General features: G+C 42.7%; 2 protein-coding genes across 3 annotated transcripts; one reads left to right on the top strand and one right to left on the bottom strand.

The window, feature by feature from the left end:
* LOC135377820 (large ribosomal subunit protein eL13-like) lies at positions 1 to 6416 on the bottom strand. Its single transcript, XM_064610513.1, has 4 exons — positions 6348 to 6416; positions 5930 to 6184; positions 5704 to 5877; positions 1 to 259 (listed from the first exon to the last, which is right to left on the bottom strand). The coding sequence occupies exons 2-4, from the start codon at positions 6173 to 6175 to the stop codon at positions 35 to 37; spliced, it is 645 nt and encodes a 214-aa protein (XP_064466583.1). The 5' UTR covers positions 6176 to 6184; positions 6348 to 6416; the 3' UTR covers positions 1 to 34.
* A 46-nt stretch (positions 6417 to 6462) lies between these two features.
* LOC135377819 (leucine--tRNA ligase, mitochondrial-like) lies at positions 6463 to 21081 on the top strand. Of its 2 annotated transcripts, none has more exons than XM_064610512.1 (19): positions 6463 to 6640; positions 8682 to 8765; positions 8899 to 9027; positions 9107 to 9198; positions 9281 to 9341; positions 9398 to 9487; positions 10486 to 10629; positions 10803 to 11154; positions 12189 to 12295; positions 12402 to 12566; positions 13419 to 13537; positions 14708 to 14871; positions 15007 to 15177; positions 17035 to 17129; positions 17201 to 17291; positions 17975 to 18117; positions 18191 to 18424; positions 18675 to 18743; positions 20765 to 21081. In XM_064610512.1, exons 1-19 carry the CDS (start codon positions 6545 to 6547, stop codon positions 20972 to 20974), a joined length of 2616 nt encoding a protein of 871 aa, XP_064466582.1. In that variant the 5' UTR covers positions 6463 to 6544; the 3' UTR covers positions 20975 to 21081. The 2 variants fall into 2 exon arrangements, with proteins under 2 accessions (XP_064466582.1, XP_064466581.1); XM_064610511.1 differs by having other exon boundaries at positions 9260 to 9341.
* The last annotated feature ends 1879 nt before the right edge of the window (positions 21082 to 22960 follow it).

The following is a 22960-nucleotide window of genomic DNA, read 5'->3' as shown; positions in this document are numbered from 1 at the left end:
TAAAAATGTCACACCAACATTTTTATTTAGGTATTCAAGCTTTCTTGGGTGCCTGAGCCTCCATACTCTCTGCAGCTTCCTTAGCCTTTTTAGCCCTCTTGCCCCAGAGCCTTGCTCGTGCTTTGGCCTGACGTAGATGCACATAAGCCTGGTACTTCTTCTCGTCCTCTGTAGGCACACGTGACTTGTCATGGTGCTTAGATTTCTTGATGGGCATAATGACATGCTTGAGCTGAGTTGCCACCTTCATCTCCTCAGCCTGCAATTCAGACCAACCGAACATTTAAAAGAAAGGAATGACATACTACGGGACTGGTCAGCCACAATACACTCGGCACGTTGAAATAAAATGTGAATTCTGAACATTGTGGGCCTCACTGTGCTACATTTTAGTTGCAACTTCCAATAGGGACACCTACATGGTGTTTCTGCTTGGCCTACTGGGCTTGTCATGATGCTTACATAACAAGTAGGCCAGTGCAGATAGTAATATTAATCCCAAACTGATTAGTCATGTAACCAATTGAAACACATACTATACAGATACATAAATATACACACAATATATGTATATATGTAGTGTATGTAGAATCCAGCCCGCCAACACTCTGCGCTTAAAGCTCTTTTGGCCTTTTTGGACACAGTAGGACTTCGATCCTTATTGTGAAGGGGCTCATTATTTCATTCCCCACATCACCACCAGCAATGGGGTACAGTATTGCCCCTGGCAATGAAACTCCCCATTCATCATCTTAAAGTTGTTGTAGTGTATGTGTATGCAGGAGTGTAGTTTTGCAACTACGTAATTGAATATATTCTGATTGGAAGAAACGCCACTCCTGTTCGAAATTCGAACTGAATATACAGTTGTTTCCTTTGGTGTCCAAAAAATAAAAATATTTGCACAGCCCTAATAACAAAGCCAACAGTACTTGCCACAATAGATAACAACTGCAATGGCATTTGAGGACACTGAGCGTGTTGCATCCTGTTAAGCATTCATGTTCCAGGTATAATCTTTGCACACTCAACTAGCAAATAGATACCCCCTCCGGAAATAGTCATGAATATTTTGCCTCGTTCAGTAAAAATGAAAGACACACTGAAGGCAAGTTACTGAGCTATAACATTAGCCCACAGACTGAACTCATGTTATGGGCTGTGCCAGTGTGAAACCAGGAAAACCAAGTGACCTCAATCAATACCAGAACACATTTACTCCCTTTTCTGACATTGAAAGGACACATCTAGAATGGAACAAAAAGGTCCTGTGTCTAACCCTTGCAAAGGGCTAACCAGCAAGGATTCTTAATGGTGTGAGATCATCCTTCACTGAAAACAAACAATGAAACAGGTCCTTCACCCAAAGATGACCGCACCAGGTAGGTTTTCAGAATGGGAACCGACGTTGGAACTTTCCTGTTTTTTTTCTCAATCTCAGGGGTAGGATTACCACCTTTCGCAGTGAAAAATACCAGCTGAGGGAGAGGATGAGGAGGTGGTGGTGGTAGTAGTAGTAGTAGAGGGTGTGGGAAAGAGAAAGTGAGGAAGGGCAGAGAAGCACAGAGAGAGAGAGAGAGAGTGTGTGTGCTTGCTGAAGATAATACAAGGAAATATGTTGCTGTATGCAGCTGGATTATCGATGTTAAAAATTGCTATAAATAAGCAACAACGCTACAGTGGATTGGATTGCCACTCACTTTGGAAAATGCACTGACGCAGACGAACCTTCTTAGCAGGCAGAGAACTCATGATGGTCGTATACGGCCTAAAGTTCTAACTGGCTTGACACAACCACCAATAGCTTCGCACAACCACTGCTCCTGTCCCCGCCAAACACAAGAATGTAATGAATATCTAAGAAAACGAGGAAAATTTCAAGGGATGACTGTGCAGCGTTTGAAGAAGGCTGTCAGGGGGTCAGAAACTGGAACACAGACACGAGTTCACAGACCAGTGTGGGCACAGAATAGACCATCAGGTGTTGATCCTGTGTTCATGGCCAAATTTCCTGATCTGAAGCTGTAGCAGAATGTTCAAGGGAAAACCCAGAAAAAGCCTCTATGAAAGGTCTTGAGCTACAAATACCGGCGAAAGGCTGCCAGTATCACCCTTCTACCGGCAACCAGCCAAGGCGGTGAAATACCAGTCGGGTGGAAACCCTACTCAGGGGGGAAAGCTTGCTGCCACTTTCCAGCAATACTGATTGCCTTCCCTATAAAGTAAGCAACTTAAATCAATTTCAAGACTTTTTGGAATATGCCGAAACGACGAACCTCAAATATAGTATACAATATGATATCCATTCAACAAAAGACAAAGTGTTAAACTCAACTAACATAATCCAAATCCAGCACAATGTTGCACCAGAGCATCACTGCTGGCGATGAAACACCCCCACAGTCATCACCAAAATAAAGTTGCTGTAACTGGACATGCTATGTCGCCAATAAGCACAGAATGAATGCACCTGCAATTAACTGCACTGCATGCCAGCAGCATGTGGCAGTCTGTCTAGTCAGCATGAACTTTACATGCACTTCATAGCAAAATGGATAGTATTTCTAGAATTGAGAATGTTCCCGAAGATAAAGACTAACATCCTGAAATTACATATGTGACAAAGTTCCAAATAAGTTACATATACTGAAGGTATAACTGTCATTGACGAGCATGACCTCCAGCCATGGATGGTCATGCCACGAAACAGGTGCTGCTGACACGAACACTACTGATATTGAGTGCACTCAAAATGCTTCAGAAAGAATATGAATTCAAAACCTCAATTTATGAACAATTTCTGAGAATTCTGTGCCACTCAAATATTGAGAAATGACAGTAGAGGAAACTAGGATACATCCTGGGAGAAGCAACTACCAGAAACACTCAGGGCAGGCAATCTTACTGCCGCGACCTAGTAAGATGCTGTAAGAGTGATTAAAATTTTTCCGTGATGCAGTGTGATGATTTCAGCATCTTGTGTGGACCTACTTTCCATTGAACAGAAACGTCTCCTTGAGTCTCAGTAGCAGCGAGGGGGGGACTAATGAACTTGTTATCGCTTATTCCACTTTATGTTGAATAAAGTGTTCATTTGTTCATTTGCTGGTTTTGAGTCGTCGTCGGTTCTTGTCACCTGTCTGTCCTGTCCAGTCCCCTCCTCCTCGGACGCAAGAAGGTGTTTCCGTTCAATCGTATACACCGGCTTGCTTGCCTCCTCTACTTATGTTCATCGACTTTCCATCTTCAGGGACGACAGTGAAAAACTCCCCGTCAAAAATTGTCTGGTGCGCTGCAGCTATTGCCCGGAGTTCCCAGTGAATGACTGAGTAGAATTGCCGCTAACAGTTGCATTTTAAGGGTTCTCTTTAGACACCAGGCTTTGTCAAGTGTCGCAAGGAGGTCACGAATCACATTTCCCCCTAATTGGTGTTCTCATTTCTCTCCCCGCTTCCAAGACTGAAGCAACCGGGGTGGCGATGCCCTAATTCGCACATTGTGCTGTTTTCTAGAAGGACGGAAATCCCCGAACACGCAGGATGAGTGACCTGTAGCCTCTAGCCAAGATACCCTTCATCGCTGGAGGCTAACAATGTGGAACTCTAGAGAAGCCCACAAATACGGGAGGATGAGATATGTATATTTAAGCGTATTTTAAATATAAATACGCCTCAAAACGGTATTTAAATATAAATACATTTTTCTTGCCTGTATTTAAATACGTATTTTAAATACAATGTATTTAAATACTGCCCATCCCTGGGCCTGTTGCACTAAAGTTTCGTCCGGCGACTGCAGCGCCAACGGTCCTCCTCTAGTGTATAGCGCCCTTACGAGATGGTCGTGTCCAGCGTGTTCCCTGTCTTACCGCCAACGGGAACATCTCTTTTGTGTAAATCCTTGTGCCATGATTTTTCAGAGCCGCAGTGTAGGTGATACATGCCTGTGTACGGAAAAAACCTCCGGCTACACGACCACAAATGGCGCTGCAGAATACGGTTCGGAGTGCCCCTAACATCGTGAAACAGGCCCATACAGGGAAATCAAGCTGAGAGAATGAAACATACAAGATACCTGGGTATAACTATCACAGGAGAAAAAGAGTACCGGAGGGAATATTAACACTACGAAAAAAGGCTGCCAAGTACTTGGGAATGTGCGGGCTAATCACTCTGGACTTTCAACCGATTCGAAGTCATGCGAGAACTGAGGACGGCGGTAGCAGGACAAACAACACTAAAAGCACATAGATCAGTACCAAATACTGCCATACAAAGATATGGGATCGTCCACTTTTGGAGCACGTGAAGCCAAGGCCAAGATTGCCTATGAAGACAAGAATCAGATTATTGTCGCAGAACTCGATTGTCCGTAACATCCAATCAAACTGAAGAAGAAAGACAGGACAACTGATGAGGGATACGGGGATCACAGAGAAGACACTAAAAAACAACAACCAACTGGGGAGAGCAGATATAAATTACCAAGTTCAACAATGGGAACCAGTGAAATGGCTCAAATCAAAACCTGCACTACGAACCTATGCTGGAGGCAAGGAGGAGAAAAGGAGTGGAAAGAAAGACCAACAATTCCATCAGGAGCACTCTTCTATTTGAAGCATTGGCGGGACTTTCGCGGACAAAGCAATAATGGGCGAAGATCCGCTGCCAAAACGACGGACAAGGAACAGCAGAGGGGAACAGACGAGACATACCACCTGCGGAACCCATCCAACACATTGTGCTCAGGTGCACAGAGTTGGGTTTCAGGGGGCCCAGAAACATACCTAACAAAGAAGACGGGAGGGTTAGTGGAAGAAGAGTGGGCACAACCCAAAATGAATGGCTTTGGTGAATAGGGAACGGTTTTCACGCGTTGTCTTCCAGATACAAAGGGTATAGCTACTGCGATCATCATCATCAGCGTTATGCTCCCAGAGATTTTCTGAAGTATCTGCTGAAAAACTTTCGAGCACGTTTATACCAATGCAATCTAGATTCCGTCTCTGCTTTTCATTATACCTATGAATCGCAGAGGAAAAAGTAGCCAAAGCCCTTTGGATGCATGTAGCATATATGTTTGTAAGTACACAAACACTGCCATACCAGCACTGGACAGCTGCAGCTGTGGCAAACAGCTATCCAGTGCTGGTATTGAAACGTACTTACGAACTGTGAATCACAACATAAAACTATCAAGAATGATTGCTACAGTTCTGAATATCATCTCCGCTACGAAAAGCTTTTCTCTACTCAATAGGAAGTAGGTGAGCAGTTTACCAGCTTTTCTCTGCCCTTAAATCTTTCATTCGAAAGCTTTTACCAACTACGCTTAAGGCAGACAGAATTTTTGTCATGAAAACGAGACAAACGATGTCTTCGGCTGATTGTGGAATATGAATATGTCATACTTCTGTCTTGGTAAATTGCAGAAAACAATATGCAGTCATACGGTACTGCAGCTTGCAGTAGAGGTGCACCTGTCCTGATAAAGACGAGTTATAACACAGGACTATCTAGAGGAAGGTTATGATTCAAACGTTCATGGAAATACAATTTAACAAGATGGAAATACCCATTTAACAAGGTCACATTATACCATGTCGAACAAGAACCATACGTGTTAAGGCCATCTTTACAAACTGTGCAGCCAGTCAGTGAAGTTGGCCTAACGTCATAATCACAGTGAAGAAAAATCAAATACCGTAGCATCGAGCTTGCCAGGTTTAGACTGCTTTCTGGGGAAGAGGATCAACTTCGACTTGTATTCCTTCAGGCGCTGAACGTTCAGCTGACGTGACTCGACGCTCTTATTATGGCGACGGTAGTCGACGGCAATGCCAACTGTCCTGGCGTAACGCTTGGGAATACCAGCAGCCTGAAATACAGTAGTTAGAACACCATATTACGCGACGATAATGCTAATTTACCTTCAGCTCTTCAACAGAAAATCCCTTTCCAAGGCGCTGTTTGGTGTTGTACCGGAATGTTGGGCATCTCACAATCGGCCTCAAATTCCCCTTAACTGGCCTAGGCGCGATGGCACGGGCTTTCTTGATACGCTTAATATGACGACGCTTCTTGCGCATGGGCTGGTTGAACCAAGTCTTCACGTAACGCTGCCAATCTTTATGGAAATGCCCATTGGGCACCATGTTATTTCTCTTGGGTGCCATGATGTAGCCCTGCAAAAGAGCAACATGCAAGGAACATTCAACACCGGACGAGAAAAGTCATACCTTTAACACAGATCCTTATCAAGTATTGCAAATTACAATGTTAAGGTTGTAATGTGCTGGATTGCAAATTAAATAAGATTTAGATGGATTAAACGACAACGTCTCATACCTCACCGACGACTCGTCAGGCGAAAAGAGAGAAAGGAAACGAAAGGCATTATGGGAGCCGACTTAATTTCTTCTCTACTAATTTCCGGCTCCGGTTAGTTGACTTCCGCTTCCAGTCATTTCACGTGTTTCGGTTTGGGAGCGCTTGCAAGCATGCCTCATACCGGTTAAACTTGAGTCCTTCTTGAGTACTTGAGTATGTCTTGTACAGCAATGCGTTTACTTACTGGTATCCCAAATCTACAACATGGACGACAACACTTTAGAACAATATTTAGCGTCTCATCTATCTGGGTAGGCAGACTTATAAAGGCTCTAATCGCCTGCGGTCACTAGTCGAGTCAGTTCAGGTCTTTCCTATATTGCTTGCGACAACAAACGTGCCGTTGGACTGCGATCTATACTTGCTGCTCTAGGTGGCCTCAGGCTCTTTTTGTGTATATGTAGAATACTTCAATTTTTTAAAGCGTAAACATACCGTTGAACTGTACGTCTCCTTGGGTGCCACAGATGACTTATTGACGCGTTATACGTAGTATTGATAGCCAGTTTAAAGAGTTCCATGTGAAGAAATGCTTCTGCTAAACATATTTTATCTGACATGCTCGCAGGTATACATTGGCTCACACTAATATATACATGATTTACATAGTATAGTGGCATGGTATATTTCACATTACAGTAATGTTCATATGGACTCAGTATTTCAGTTGAAGTTTTGACAGCTTCCTGTCTGCTACATTTGGCACGCATCATATTTCTGGCAATTTTGATTTTTTCAGCATTTCATTTGGATTTGCATAGCTTCCTGTCTGCTGCTTCAGTGAAGCTTGGCATTGTTTGGCACTAACCAGACTGAACTAGCGAAAGGGAACAAATTGCATGTTGCCCACACAACTGTCAATATTGGTATAGATTGTTGAGTCGATCTGAAGTTGTGTGCGACTGATCATTCAACCGTGGTTTCATGATCCCGTGGACCACAGTACGCCATGCCCTTCACACGTTAAAAGTATTCAAAACTAGATACAAGTTATTGAGGAATATATCTGAATTACAGACACAAGTGTATATTTATTGTCAAATATTGTCTTCCAGATACAGGTACCCACACTTTTACACAGTTGCTTAATAACCATGCTGTAGCCCTGTAGCTATGACATGATTTGCTATAATACGTAGTAATGGAATCAGTGGTGCAGCCAGAGCGGGGTTTGGGGGGGTTCAACCCACCCTCACCGGAAATCGTACCTTTGGTACTGCATATGGGAGAGGGAAACGAGGGTAAAATCCTCCTCCCCCATGTAAAGTCCCCATAGAACCCCTCCCGAAATATTTTTCTGGCTACGCCACTGACCGTAGTGATGGCTGTGGTGCAGCCTATTCCTATCTTAATTGTTGTAGATTGTGTGAAGAGTTAATCAAGATAGATGAAGATAGGCAAGGCCACTTTGGTTTGCCAGGCTGCAGTTGCCATCTTCAATATCAGAAAAGTTGGCCTAATATGGGAGAGGGGCAAACTAGGAAGAAAAGGCATTGTCAAAATAAAACAAAGAATTGGATGCGAAGAAGCATCCGTGGATTTTCTCTCAAAATTATGTCCCATTAATGTGTTTGCAATGCCTTGGACTGATTGCAGTGAGTCGGATGCTACCTAACTACTACCTTTGTGTTCTGACACCTAAGACGTGGCAGATGCCAGCTGAATGGGGGCTTGTTTTTTCCCCCATTTTTGGAGCTGCAGTGACTGCAATGTTCTTAGGACCCTGTTCACGGTACAAAACTGTTCCATCTCATTGGAACTGGGTTGTACCTGCACTCCATTCTCAGTTTTCATGCTCTGACCAGACTGCTGGCTCGGTGAACTGGACGAGGGCTTGCATGCCTGTACCCTCCTTACCCTCTCTCGTGCAGAAATCTTCTCATGATACGCACACGTGCTAAGTAGAGAAAGGATGCCACCAATGGTCAAGAAAATAATCAGGAGCTAATCATCTGCTAAATTGATTTATTGCTTTATTTTATTATTATTTCAGTTGTATCGTTAATGTTTTATTGCTTCTGTTTTGGGTGAAGGATGACATAACATCGATAACTGACCTGAGTGGTCCACCTTTTGCAATGATTGGCCGCAGAGTGCCGATTGGCGACCTTTTGCCTTCCATTCTAGCTGTGCCCTTATCCTCCTATTTAACCCCCATTCACTGTTTCGGGCTTGAGGGCTCAGACCCACAAGCCCCCCCCCGCAGTTGGTGCCCAATGACACATCAACTTGTTACTGTTGCATAACCTGATGGTACACTCTACGTGACTGATATCTGTATGTCTTCTTCAGGACCCCAAACTGTCTTTAGAGCAAAAAGTGGAGATTGAACACCACTGGAAGGATAAGATCAATCACACAGTGAGACACATACCAGTAAGAAACCATTAACGTAACATTACCCATTAATACACAAACTGCCTGTCGACGCTGTAGGGTATTTGAATTAAAAAAAAAAAAGGAACTGGGGTACTTGAAATAATAATGTGTACAACCTTTCCTCTCTTAGGATTCTCGCAGCAAAATGTACATCTTGTCTATGTTTCCCTACCCGTCTGGGCAGCTTCATCTTGGCCATGTCAGAGTATACACTATTAGCGACACATTTGCTAGGTACTATCAATTGCAGGGCAAAGAGGTAAGTCTGTTCTGCTTTATTCACATTGTCAATCATTTTTTGTCCAGACTGAATGAAGTGATAAAACTTGATGTGACAGGTCATTCATCCAATGGGTTGGGACAGCTTTGGCCTCCCAGCTGAAAATGCAGCTGTGGAGCGTAATGAGAACCCATGCACATGGACAGAGAAGTACGTCCAAAAGTTATGCTCTGTGTTGTGCTTCATCACTTTTCTCTTGCATATCTTTTAGTAGTACAAACATTTGTTTCAGCAATATAGCTGCAATGAAAAAGCAACTGCAGGATATGAACTTCAATTTTGACTGGAGCAGGGTGAGGCTGCCATATAGCTAATGAAGGGTATACAACTATGCATTTTTCCTCCTCAGGAAGTTTCAACCTGCAGTCCGGAATACTATCGTTGGACGCAGTACCTCTTCCTTATGCTTTATCACAAGGGGCTTGCTTACAGGAAAAATGTGAGCAGAAATTTGTGTTTCACAATGCACATATCACATGGTCATTAATTTAGTTAACATGTACAGTTCATCTCTACAAATGCAAAGGGAAGTTAACTCAAATGAGCATGAGATTAGGAAACGAGGATGGATGCACACAAACAAACCAGACCTAGATCTCCTTTGTGTCAGAGGGGTAGTAATGGTACCAGTGAATATGTCAAGTAATACTAATTCCTTAGTGTAAAACATGTACAAAGCCCTTGTGGTGGTGGACAGCAGAAAAGGTGCATTATACACGTGCCATGATGGAGTTTTTTAAATTCCTTGTTAGCACCGCGAAGCAACTGTGGCTACAAGCGGCGTACAAACGTGAACATATGGAGAGATGACAGCCGGAAGGAGTGGGGGACAGGGGGTTTAGTATGCGTCGTGGGTAGACTTCAAGGGGGAACTGTGCCGACATTCGTCTGGTAAGTCTGCCGGAAAATCCAGGGAAAACCTCAGACAGCACAGCCGGTGGTAGGATTCAAACCTACCACCTCCCAGTCTTCAGCACGACCTTGGCTACCACTAGCGAGCGGATGCTCTAACCCACTTGGCCATATGCCGCTGGTCACAATGGCAAAACTTACATTTAGAGAAAGTTCCCTGCAGTAGGCAAAAGTCACGCAAGTGAACGAGCAAAGATTGAATATCGGGCAGCCTACCCGATCCCCATGCCTGAAGGAGGGGAGACTCCTACAGCCTGACCTAGCAGCTAGGCTACCCCCTTTTCCACTGTCCCTGACCTTGCATAATGTAATTGAAATACTTGTTGCGCTCCATACTTGAGAGAGGTCTCAGTTGGGTGAGCTATTGCTATGGCTGCTTGTGGTAATTAAAAAAATTTCTCACCTCCACCTGATGTTGACTTTGTCTACAGTAGGCTGTTGTTCCTCATATGACTTGAGGTGTCTGCATTGTATCGCTTACTGCACCTTCAACATATAGTGTAAATAGTTAAGCATTTTTTGCAGTCCATTGTAAACTGGGATCCCATTGACAGAACAGTTCTTGCGGATGAGCAAGTGGATGCAGATGGCCATTCTTGGCGATCAGGTGCTAAAATTGAAAAGAAAGTTCTCAAGCAGTGGTTCATCAAGACAACCTACTTCTCAAAGGTAAATTTTGTAACATGTGGACAAGGTATCTTCATTGTTTCAGCATGCATGTAGCGTGCTACATCATGTGCTGTGGCTGTTTGTGAGAAGCGTGGGGAATATTTGGATTGGTTCCAAATCAGGTTTAGTTTATCAGGATGGCTTGATGCCTTGCAATGCATTACATGTTGCAGGCACTATATGATGGACTAAATGACCCACTGCTACAAGGCTGGGATGATGTAGTGAACATGCAGCGTGGCTGGATAGGAGAGTGCACTGGCTATGCCTTCAGTTGGACCCTCTTTGTGGATGGGCAACAACTTGAAGACCCTCTTGCAGTCTGGACCGAACATCCTGAGCTCCTCTATGGAGTGTCGTTTGTGGCTGTTTCAAAGGACCACATTCTTGCACATCCTGCACTGTCACACTGTGGGGATTCAGAGCTAACTAATATTGTGGCTGAAAACCCAATTTCTGGAAAGAGGGTCCCTGTATTCATCACAGATTCCTTTGCATATCCTCATGCTACGCAGTCATATTTAGGTATGCTTCTGGCTTTTAAGTTAGGTGTGCATGCAAGGTATTGATGCTATTCTCAAAACAAGTCACATGAAATGAAACTACAGAAAACAAACTGAAAGATTGACATCTCTGGTTTCCTCCAAAAATATACTTCTTCAATGACAATTCCAGATGCTGACCCAACACAATTAGGACAACCACAGCCTCAGTAATAATAAATAATCGTTGAAAAGACACGAGTTGATGAAAAGCCAGCAAGTCTTGCCACTGCATTTCCTGGAAGCATTTTTGCAGTATTTCCTTTCTGATGATATCAACTTGTATAATGCATTTCGCTTTATGTTCTCTGCTCCCTTAAGATATCTACCACTAATGCAGAGAAAATATCATGTCAATGAACAACCTGACAGACTCGCATCCGTGGTAAGGTTTACGGGCAGGAATTGCTGCACAAATGGTTTAGAACTTGTAGTACTACTTCTTGGTGTTGTCGTTTGGTGGAGCACGATCATTGTGAACGGTTCTCTGATGTTCAGAAGACGATGAAGTGTGTTTATTTGCGAAACATCATGAGAAGCCAGCCACAAGCTTCACAAAAGATGCGTTCAGAAAATGCTTCCAGCAGTGGTAGGAATGCTTGAACAGGGCCCGCTTGCACGAAAGTTGACGAGATTTCTCAGTGATGTCGTTCGTAGCTTTTCATGCGCTACAGTCCTCAGTGTTGCTCATACATAAAGCACTGCCAAAACTACTGAGGATATCACCGAGGAATGTCCTCAACGTTCATCTAATTGGCCTAGATGTGTGACACTGGCAGGAAAGCATTTAGTAGGAGACAGAGTGCTGTACTCGTGGTCCTTGTAATGTTTTTTCACAAAAATTTGGTGAACAAGGATGGGAACCACTAACAGTGCCTTGTTACTTGCAGTGTGCACATTATAGTGCCTGCATCACTCCTTGATCAGCATTGTAAAAAAATTTCCAGTACCTATCACCTAAACTATCAATGTATTTGCAAACTTACAAAGTTATTTATGCTGTTGATTTTTTAACAGGAATTCCATGCTTCAGTAAAGATGATGCAGACTTTGCACAACTACATGGGCTGGAGCTCAACAATGTTTTATCAAGAAATAATTCATATTTAATTAACTCAGGGGATGTGAGTAGGATTTCAATGCACTCATTGCCATGTGAGAAAGTTATCGTTTAATAGAAAATTGAAGGGGACTCTTGTCATACCACTAACACTGTATGTGAACTTGCAGTTAACGGGATTATCTATGGAAGCAGCTAGGCAAGAGGTCTGTAAACGAGCACATGAAAAGGGCTGTGGAGGTTACATCACAAGCAACAAGCTACGTGACTGGCTCATATCAAGGCAAAGATACTGGGGGACCCCAATACCTATTGTCCACTGTCCATCCTGCAAAGTAATCATTACCCCTTCTACCATGTGCTGCATTTGAAACTTCTTTTTTTTTTCTTTTTTACAATATTAAGTCTAATGGGGTTATTTTGCTATTCGTGTATGGAGTGGGTAAGGATAAACTTTATGGTTCTATGTGCTTCTCCAGTGGAGATTATGTACATTGGGATGGTCAAACTTCTCAGAAAGACACAGCATTTTCTACTATTGGATTTGATAACAGTGTCATGCGTATAAAGAATAAATCACTAGTGCCTTAGGACAGAAGGAACCTCAGCAGATGGCAGTTCTGTCGTCTGCTTCGGAAATCATGGAGAGGTATTGAGGTCCGTGTTAAAAACGAGCATGCAAAACGAAGGCGGACAGCACACACAAGCTCAAATTAACAAGTGAATAGTAACAGTTTTTAGTTTGAGCTTTTGTGTCCTGTCCGTCTCCATTTTTTGCATGCTCATTTTCAACAAGGGCTTCGACCAACTTGCCCTCTAGGTAACGAAGTGTGAGGTACGTTGTTAGCAGGAACTTGAAGAAATGTGTTAAAAGTTCTCACTAACAATTTTTGTGTAGTATTAGCCACAAAAGCACATGTAGCTTATGAATTGAATCTCCTCCCATGAGAGTAAAATCACGCCTGGTTTCTAGCACTTATTTGAATACAGAAAGCATGTCTTTATAATGGACCTAACTGTGGCATGTTACTTACACATAGCAGAACATACAGAAATAGTTCCATTGTTTGCGATTGTTTGTTCCCCTCAGTACCTTTTGGTTGGTGTATGTTGGTAGAGAAAAAAGACATTCTTCCATGCGTTATGTTATCTTTTGCAGTGTAACATATTGTTTTGCAAACATGCAGCTTGTACCTGTACCATATGAAGAACTCGCAGTAAAGCTACCCCAACTGAGCAAGGCCACAAAAGATGGTGTCTCCCCCCTCTGTGGTGTGGCAGACTGGCTTCATACTACTTGTCCACAGTATGTTCACTATAGCTTTCTGTTATGCTTTTGAACATTTATCTAATATACAGGGTGTTCATTTTTATCTGCTACAGACTTTTGATAAAAAGGCTATGAGAGCAGCATACAGCTGTCATTTTTGTGCACGTTGGTTCTAGGGCAGGGCGGATATCTTCTCGAAGGGAGTATGTAACTAAAAAATAACTAATTCCATTAAATTCATTAATTAACTGTTTAATTATGGAAGTTGAGGCAAAAGCGAGATAGCAGAATGGGAGACAATCCTTGTTGAAAGCCATTCTATCTTTAAAATCCTGGAACGAGCGCATGCTGTGAAATATCCGTTACCGAATTTCGCTATGCAGATGACTGTAACAAAAATCACCACGCCACTGGAGCTCATGACCTTCTATCTGGGCTGCAAAGCAGTTGATCTGGCCAGCAGGTAAGCACCTACTCCAATAATCTCCATCGCTCCAAGGCACGTGGAATGAGTACTGACCAGCTCCCGTGGCACAGTGGTTAGGATGATCGCTTTCCACGCCGAGACTGGGAGGTGATGCGGGTTCGAATCCCAGCACTGGCTGTGCTCTCTGAGGTTTTCCCTGAGTTTTCCGGCAGACTTTCCAGACGAATGTCTACAAAGTTCCCCCTGAAGTTGGCCCAGGACACATACTAACCCCCTTCCTCCCACTCCTTCCTGCTGTTCTCTCTCCAACTGTCCACGTCTGTACGCCGCTCATAGCCACAGTTGCTTCACGGCGCTAACACAGAACTAAAAAAAAAAAAAAACACAGAAAAAAAAACAGCACTGTCCTCCCTGCAGTTTTGATCGCAGTGGTTTCCGGCTCATGTGCATAGCAAAATTCGGCAATTGATTTCAACGCACTGCACATTTCAGGATATAAAAAAAATCGAATGGCTCTCGATGAGGATTGTCTCCCATTCTGCTCTTTTGCTTTTGTCCGAAATCCTCTAATTAAAGAGTTAACTAATTTTAGGTAATTAGTCATCTTGTTGTTACATACTTTCTTCGAGAGGATGTATGCCCAGCTATATAACTCAACTGCAAAAATGCTCTATGCTGCCCTCATAGCTTTTTTATAAAAATCGATAATTATTCTATATCGATTCGAATCGATAATCGATAATAATTAACACCCTGTATATTGCTTATATTTATTACAGGTGTGGGGGTCCTGCTACGCGTGAAACAGATACTATGGACACATTTGTTGACAGTTCGTGGTACTATTTGAGGTTTCTAGATCCAAAAAACCAGCGACAGCTTCAGGATCCCAGTGTAGCTCATTTGATGCCTGTGGATCTTTATATTGGTGGACTTGAACATGGTAATGTGATAGTACTGGTACAGAATGTCCTGCTTTGTCTAGGAAGCCAAAGCTAACTTATTGAAACACATCACAAAACAAGCGCAAGCCTGTTTTGTCTGTCATACAATGAAACAACCACTGATATATCCACAGCTGTGCTTCATCTGTACTATGCCCGCTTCATGAGCCATTTCTGCCATATGTGTGGTCTGACCAAAAGTCCAGAGCCATTCCATCAAATGCTGGTTCATGGCATGGTGCTGAACGAGACATACCGATTACAGGATACCGGCCAGTATTTGCCAAAGTCTCAAGTTGAGAAGAGTAAGTATCAGTGTTTTGAATTTCCAAGCTGTAGTGACATTTGGTAGCCGACATAACTTATTTAATTGTGATTTAAGTCCTTTTTGGTGACTTGTTTTGTTTTCTAGTCATGTCATAGAAGAAAATTATGTCAACATCGCAAGTTACTTTTTGTACCTGTTTTTGTATTTCCTTCTTACCTATTGGTGAAAAACTAATATACTCCATGTCGCTTTGCTGCCACATATTTGATTTTCATTAAAAAATACATTTAAAAAATGCATTACTCCAAGCCTCTTGCTCCAATCTTGTCTGTCTCTATTCGTACACTGTATTAAAATCAATTCTTTTGTTGAAAAATCCATGTGGCATCATTAAATCAAACAATTATTTTTCCTTCAAAAGTCCAGTTTGTGCCCATCTGAAGTGTAGACAAGTATTGAAAAAAAAAAGGTATTTTTACAGCAAGTCAGTCTGCATTTGTTTGTAACACTGAACCTCTTTCATGTATGATGAAGGCCTCACAGATGCTTTGAAGTTGAACTGCAAATGCATGTATGTTTTCATAAACATACCAGCTTACAAAAAGCTGTTAAAGGAAGAAAAATGATACATATGCACTTTTATGATTGAGCATGCAGTGATGACATACAGCAAAATACCTTGTACACTGATTTTCCTTTTTTTCTTTTTTTTCTAGAATGACAATGTGCATGTTGAATTCATTTTATAACCATAGCACACATTGTGCCTGGAGTGTGTGCGCTATGGTGATATATTATGGTTATAGTCAGTCTTGGGAAAGAAAAGTTACTGTAAAAAGTAACTAAGTTACAGATACAGCTCCTCTGAGCTAATAGTAATTAAGTTATACTTAGAGTAACAGTTACTTTCTTAATGGTCAGGCACAAAGTTTGTCCACAATATTGCACAAACGTCCCTACACACGGTGAGCAACTGCTTGCCTGTTGCCCACACTTAACGCAAGTTCTGGAGTGAATGAAGTTCTGTCATCTACCTACCTATCTATCTATACCTCTCTATACTTGTCAAAATTTTTGTCATCACAGGTAAGTTACTTATGGCTCTGATGATAAACTAAATACGTACTGTGCTTCGACTGCCTCACTTTCAGCTTTCAAATTTTTTCATCTACTGATCAAGGCTTTTGAAAACAAAGTACCCATTGTCGCGATTGCGGTTGTTTCTGAATAGTGGTGATAACTCCATTCCTTTCCAAATATCTGTTTCTTCAGAGCTGCGGACAGCTATGTGAGCCAGGAATACCAGTCAGCAACAGGTAGTGAGAGGAAATGTAAATAGTTTCCAAAATTGGAGAAAAACATTTTAAAGGGGAGTAATTAGTTACTGAAGCAAGTAACTAGTTACGGTTAAAAGTTACTATCTGGGGAAGAGTTAAATAGTCAGTGACTAGTTACTTTCTCAGTAACTAGTTTCATGTAACTAAGTTATTTCCCAAGACTGGTTATAGTGAATCTTGACAGTCTGAACTGACCTCCTGAAAATGACAGAGGAAAAGTAATTTGCTACAGTTACTTTCTCCCTAAACTGCTTTTCAAACATGGATGAACTGTTCAGCCATTCTTCAATGACCCGGATGTTCAGTTCAACCACTCATCGGGCTCAGCATTGCTCATACACTATTCTTCATTATTTTCACAAATGGAAAGTGTACTTCTTGTAGCGCACATTCGCCATGCGTGCGAGAAAGCAGCTTGGAAAATCATGTCGCCTCCAAAGGACCGTGGTGACATCGGTGCTGATTTAGCTAATATGTAATAACCTCTTTGTGCACTGCCTGTTGATGTAACTGTCTTTGAGAGGAAATCAGGGAATGTCACATTTTTACTGTTCCAGAGGGCTCAAAAACATTTGAAAAAGACACAGGCAAGCCAGTTGTTGTTGAATGGGACAAAATGAGTAAATCAAAGCATAATGGAATCAGACCAGAGGTAAATTGACGAGTGTAGCGGATGATGGTGCGTTACTCTTTTCTTAACATTTACATTTTTTTTTTCAACAGGATGTAGTTGGAAAATATGGTATAGATGCTACTCGCCTTTTCATCCTCTCAGCTTACGCACCCACTTCCAGGTACAAATGGCCAAGTCCAGGTGTGTTTTTGAGTGTTCACATTTAAAAGTAGTAAAGCCTTGAAAAAGTTTATGGGAGACACTATTCCAAACTGTTGCTTTCTCCAGTACGTGCATTGTGTCCAGAGTGTTTGTGCATGGTAATTGATAACTCGTGGCTTTACGTCGTAAGACAACTACGATCATGAGTGGTTCCACAGTGGTCGCTATGTGGATTAATTTTGCCGCGCCATCATCTCAGCACATGGCACCACTGTATTAAACGTCTCTCGCGGAAGACGGGGTGTCTAAGCAACCTGTGCCCTGCCACCAATTTGCTGGCGTTCTCGGCCGGAATCAAACCTGCTAACTTGGGTTCAGTAGGTGGACACGCTACCAACTGATCCACTGAGGCAGTGCATGAACTTCACAAAACTGCCTAACGTGAGCATATGTGGAGTGACAGTGCCCATGTACATCACAACAGCAAAAGGAAGTCCGTATTAAAATTGGCCATACATATTAACGTGTGTAATTCCTGGTTCTATATCTGTAGCCGTTTTAGCATACCTGGAGTCCCCCATAGACTTCGTCAAGGAGTGATTTCCTCTTCACCCAGGCTTCGTAGGGAGCACTGTTGAAACCTGCTGAATTTATACATATATACACAGCCTATTAACAGTACTACAGAGTTCACATAATCCTATATTTCTTTCAATGGAAAGCTTTTCGAGGCATCATCAGTTGGCAAGAACGCCTCTGGCTAACTATACATGACTTCCGAAAGAGTAAGGAATCATCAGAGGGGTCACCAAATGATGCAGTTGAAGCATACTATTACGAAGGTCGCAATCATTTTTTAAAACATGTAAGTTTCACACTCACCAGATGATATCTGTTTCCAGGCTTCTTGTGTCCTTTCTGTGTTATGTTTGATACAGGTAAATCACAAGTACAATGTAACACGGCAACTGAACCTCATCATAAAAGATCTTCAGACTTACACTAAGTACTTACGGCACAACAACAGAGGCACCACAAACTTTGGCTGTGAATTTGAAAGGGCACTGGCAGCTCTCATAATTATGCTGGCACCTATAGCGCCCCACTTTGCCTCGGAATTATGGGCAGGATTCAGTAATGCGGCCGAGTTCACAGACGTAGGCCATGACATAGTGAGTATGCACTCATGTTCTGTGCTTGACTTATTTTAATATTGTACCAGTTCACAAGTGTGTATTGAAATTCAGGGCACACGACATGCCTGCGATTGCGTTGAAATTCCAGTTGTATTGTGACTGTGTAAGATGTGCTGTTAGTAACATTGTATTGTTTCATGACATATCCTGAAAGCTTACAGTTAAGCTTATTTTCAAGTATCAGTCTTGATTATGTAATCTGTGTGCACACCAATGTCTCCTGCAGACAAAGCCTGTCATGCAACAGGCATGGCCTCAAGTTGACATGGACTACAACCTTGACTTGCTTGTGAAGGTAAGTGGATGAAAATAAAAACTGTCATTCAGCAAACTGCATGCAATGTGATAACTTCACAGCAGAACTGTGAAAAATCGTATTTCATGACACGTAACATTGTACTTGTTACCATTCCTGAATAATGGAACTCATAGTGTGTTGTTTCAGAAATCGTATGGATGGGCCTCATCCAATACAATCCAGTGAAACGAAGCAGCAATTATTACTAGAGCCTGAAGTTTTATGGAAATATTTTTTTTCTAAATTCGGGGAGTAAAAATCTGGTAAATAAACATGTGCTCTAAATTCATGCAAATTCAGGTGGAATAAGTTCCAGTACACTAAATTCAGGGTGATATCGGGCTCAGTTACTCAAACTAACTGAACTAGTTTGGTAAAAATGGTGATGTAACTGCATTTGCTGCCAAACAAGTTAGTGTGCTATCCTACAGAAATCTCAGTGAGGGTGATTGGCTGGGTAAAAATCGGGTTTCACCCTGAAGAGTCAACCTTCGATTAGGGGTGCAAGTTCGGGGAAGAATCGGGTTAAACCCTAAAACTTCAGGCTCTAATTATTACCCTTCTTGAATCATAGTAATTGTAGCCATGAAAGTACGTTGCTCAAGAAACCAGTCATCAGCGCAAAAATTCATTTCTTGAACCAACAACTTCTACAGCATGTCAATGCTGAACATGATGCCATAAGTATGGTGCTACATTGCTCAAAGTAGACCGTGCTGACATGATAGTTTTGGTTAATTTTTTTTTGTAGTAGATAATACTTACATTTGTCAGCGTTCCGTTGTCTTTGGTTTTGCAAATGCATCACATCTATATTCAGTGGTGCGGTTCATAGTAATTTAGGGGACATAGTCAACTTCTTCGTGACTGTATTTTTACTGATTTACATAAAGTACTGCAACACATATATAGAGTCTGACTTTTTCAGGTTAAACCCGATTCCGCCCCGAATTCTAAGAACATACACGATTTAGTAGCAGTCTGCACTAGAGCCCTGCACGGGCACGGGCCCCCGACCCGGCCTGCGGGCCGGGCTTGTTATTGGCTGTGTGCTTCGGGCCGGGCAAGGCCCGGGCCGACAAATATGTTCCCGAGAGTCAGGCCCGGCCGGGCCACGCAGCTAATTCCACACAATGGAGATGCATTAGTTCATATCATCATGCGCTTGTGTCATTCTTGTGCATATTTTGCAAAGACAAGCAAAGGATACTGTATTATGCATATGATTCGACCCTCTAGAACATTCTCCAAGCCACTTTACATTGCTCCTCACTCCTCACATATTTCACAATCACTTTGGCAAAGCTTGGTGAGAGGGGTAGGGACTGGGAGAAGCAGTTTGTCGACAGCATGCTCTACCTCCGCAAAATCTTGACAGTGTAACGATAACACCCATGCCCGCGTGCGTTCTGGATTTAATTTGGTCTCGTGCGGTTACGGTGTTAAACCGCCATCACTTGTATGTTTGTCTTCTCTCCTTACAAATTTACTTGTTTGATAATCGCCAGAAACGCGTACGTCGCGGCTGGAAATACTAGGCCGGGATCTACTCGCCGGGTCGGGCCGGGCCATTTTTCGATGCGCCCGGGCCGGGCCGGGCACGGAAAAGTCGGCCCGTGCAGGGCTCTAGTCTGCACACATCTGATTAAGATATTATCCGAGTGCAAGAATAAATTATGCAAAGCCCATTTAATGTTACATCATGTGCTGTGTGTGACTATAAATCGCGAGGAATGCATGTTTGATCAATATGTGCACCTCTAACTATGGGCTGCTTGGACAGAAAGAAAAAAAGTGACCCGATAGCACCCGATTTCACCCCAAATTTCAGATTTCAAAATAGCACCCGATTCTCACACCCACTGAATCTGGTAAAGACGTTTAACCCATAAAAAGTCATACCCTACATATAGAATTTAAATGAAAAATCAGATTCTTGCAGGTGTAACATCCTATTGCAAAATTGCTTTGAGCAGAGTTTGACTTGAATTTTACAACATCACCTGTTTTCAATTCAGGAAGGTGACGAAGACTTAATGAAGCTGATGGTACCCCGTTATCAACTGGATACACTTACAAAAGAAGAAGCCTACCAGATGGTGATCAAATCAGATAGTCTTCGAACAAGGCTTCAGAAGTGGCCCAGGTTCCAAGTAGCATTTGAACTCCATCCATCATATATGGCAACCCTAAGATTCATCCCACAAAAAGACATAACCAGTTCATGAACGAATCTACTCCTCCAAGAAAAATACCTGAATGATGTAAAACATGCAGGTAGCTCTAGAGCTGGATTTGTAGGAATTTAGGAAGATTACAACCTAACCACACCTCATATTCTGCTATTTACTGGCGTCGTCATGTCCTTACCATTTTCTTGTCCCATTTGTGCACAATTTTGTTTTACATGAACTTAAAATATCATTAGTACAACACTATCACCCCCAGGTATGTGCTCACTTGATAGAGGACAAGCCAGTCTATTCTTCTGCACAAACACCCCTAGTTTCTATCTTCTCGTTACTTCTGTATTAACATTGGTGACCGGAACAGCTCACAACATATCCCATGGGCCCAATATTTCATCAATAACATTTGAACACTGCGATGACCCAGACATGACCTCCAACAGGTTGCCATCTCAATATGAGCCATTCGCCACAGCGACGTTTCCTTCGACAGCGCTCACCGCTAGGCACGGTCCAAGGAGGACACATTGTGAATATGACTCCAGTGGAAGTCTCTCCTTGAGATCGAGTTATGTAAATATTGAAGGTGCATGTGCTAACTGATACTGAAGCAGCTGCATCTGTTTTAATGTGGGAGTTGTGTCATCGCTCGTACGAGGTGACGGCATTTCAAGGTTCTATTCTCAAGCCGGCTCGAGACTAACATTGTGCCTGTTGGTTAATGTACAGCCTGTGTGACCATTCAAGACTTTGGTATCCCCATGGAATTCCTTGTACTTCAATCCGTACAATGTCTTTCTCAGATGAAATCTTTTGTGTGATACTGCAGCTGTTGTACTGCTCCAATCAGGAAACGACACTATGTCGTATGTTATGACAGTCTACTACAGGTTTTCCCGTCCATTTTAGTCCAAGTGCCATCTGAAATAGTCCAAGCGCCATTCAGTTTAATCCGGGCGCCATCCAAAAAAATCCAGATGCTATTCAATTTAATCCGGGTGCCATCTGAATTAATCCATGGTGTTTTTAAGCACTATAACCGTGTGTTCACACGAGGGACATCTTTGTAGAGTATTTTAGTGGAAGAAAAAGTCAAAAAATCTGCTGATGGAACTGAAGTTGTGCCGTGTCTTATGTGGAACATTCGCACGACGCTGAGATATTGGGAGTTGGAGCGGAAGTATATCAAACGACGGCACTGGTGCTGTCGTCTGCTACAGAATATCTTCTGACTGAACTATTGGATATTCCGCGCAGTTAGAAGAGCACGAAAAGGCATGACCCACATAGCAGACGACACAACTGGTGCTGTCGTCTGCTACCGGATGTGTTCTGACTGAACAGCAGGATATTCCGTGCAGTTAGAAGAGCGCGAAAAGGCGTGACTCGCATAGCAGACGACACTACTGGTGCTGTCGCCTGCTACAGAATGTCTTCTGACTGAACTGCAGGATATTCCGCGCGGTTAGCAGAACGCGCAAAAGGCATGATGCTCATAGCAGACGACACCAGTGTTCCTGTCATCTGCGAAGGAATATCTTGTGACTCTGCCGCAGGATATTCTCTGCGGTTTGAAGAGCATGGAGAGACATCCCGCAGCTTAGTCGCAAGATATTCCGTAGCAGACGACAGGACCAATGGTGTCGTCTGCTATGTGAGCCATGCCTTTCTAACTGCGCGAAATATCCAGCAGTTCAGTCAGAAGATATTCTGTAGCAGACGACAGCACCAGTGGTGTCCTCTGCTATGGGAGTCATGCCTTTTCGTGCTCTTCTAACTGTGTGGAATATCCTGCAGCTCAGTCAGAAGATATTCTGTAGCAGACGACATGACCAATGGTGTCGTCTGCTATGCTTCCGCTTTAACTCTCGATATCTCGGCACTGTGCGAATGCTCAACATAAGACGCAGCACAATTTAAGTCCCATCAGCAGCTTTTTACTTTTCCTTCCACTACATGTCTGTAGAATATTCTGCGGGGGTGTCCCTCGTGTGAGTACACGGTTATAGTGCTTAAAAACACCAT

This window comes from Ornithodoros turicata, chromosome 1, assembly GCF_037126465.1.
Source record: "Ornithodoros turicata isolate Travis chromosome 1, ASM3712646v1, whole genome shotgun sequence".
Lineage (NCBI taxonomy): Eukaryota > Metazoa > Arthropoda > Arachnida > Ixodida > Argasidae > Ornithodoros > Ornithodoros turicata.
The sequence above is the reverse complement of the archived record's forward strand: the minus strand, read 5'-3'. Positions and strand labels throughout refer to the sequence as shown.

What these genes read in the sequence shown, in the direction of transcription:
- LOC135377820 (XM_064610513.1), bottom strand. Translation starts at nt 6,175, where the DNA reads ATGGCACCCAAGAGAAATAACATGGTGCCCAATGGGCATTTCCATAAA. An exon ending in TTTCTGTTGAAGAGCTGAAG is followed by an intron (nt 5,878 to 5,929) that starts GTAAATTAGCAT and finishes ACTGTATTTCAG; the next exon opens with GCTGCTGGTATTCCCAAGCG. An exon ending in CTGGCAAGCTCGATGCTACG is followed by an intron (nt 260 to 5,703) that starts GTATTTGATTTT and finishes TCTGAATTGCAG; the next exon opens with GCTGAGGAGATGAAGGTGGC.
- LOC135377819 (XM_064610511.1), top strand. Translation starts at nt 6,545, where the DNA reads ATGTCTTGTACAGCAATGCGTTTACTTACTGGTATCCCAAATCTACAA. An exon ending in AGACAACCTACTTCTCAAAG is followed by an intron (nt 10,630 to 10,802) that starts GTAAATTTTGTA and finishes TACATGTTGCAG; the next exon opens with GCACTATATGATGGACTAAA. An exon ending in ATAATGGAATCAGACCAGAG is followed by an intron (nt 17,130 to 17,200) that starts GTAAATTGACGA and finishes TTTTTTCAACAG; the next exon opens with GATGTAGTTGGAAAATATGG.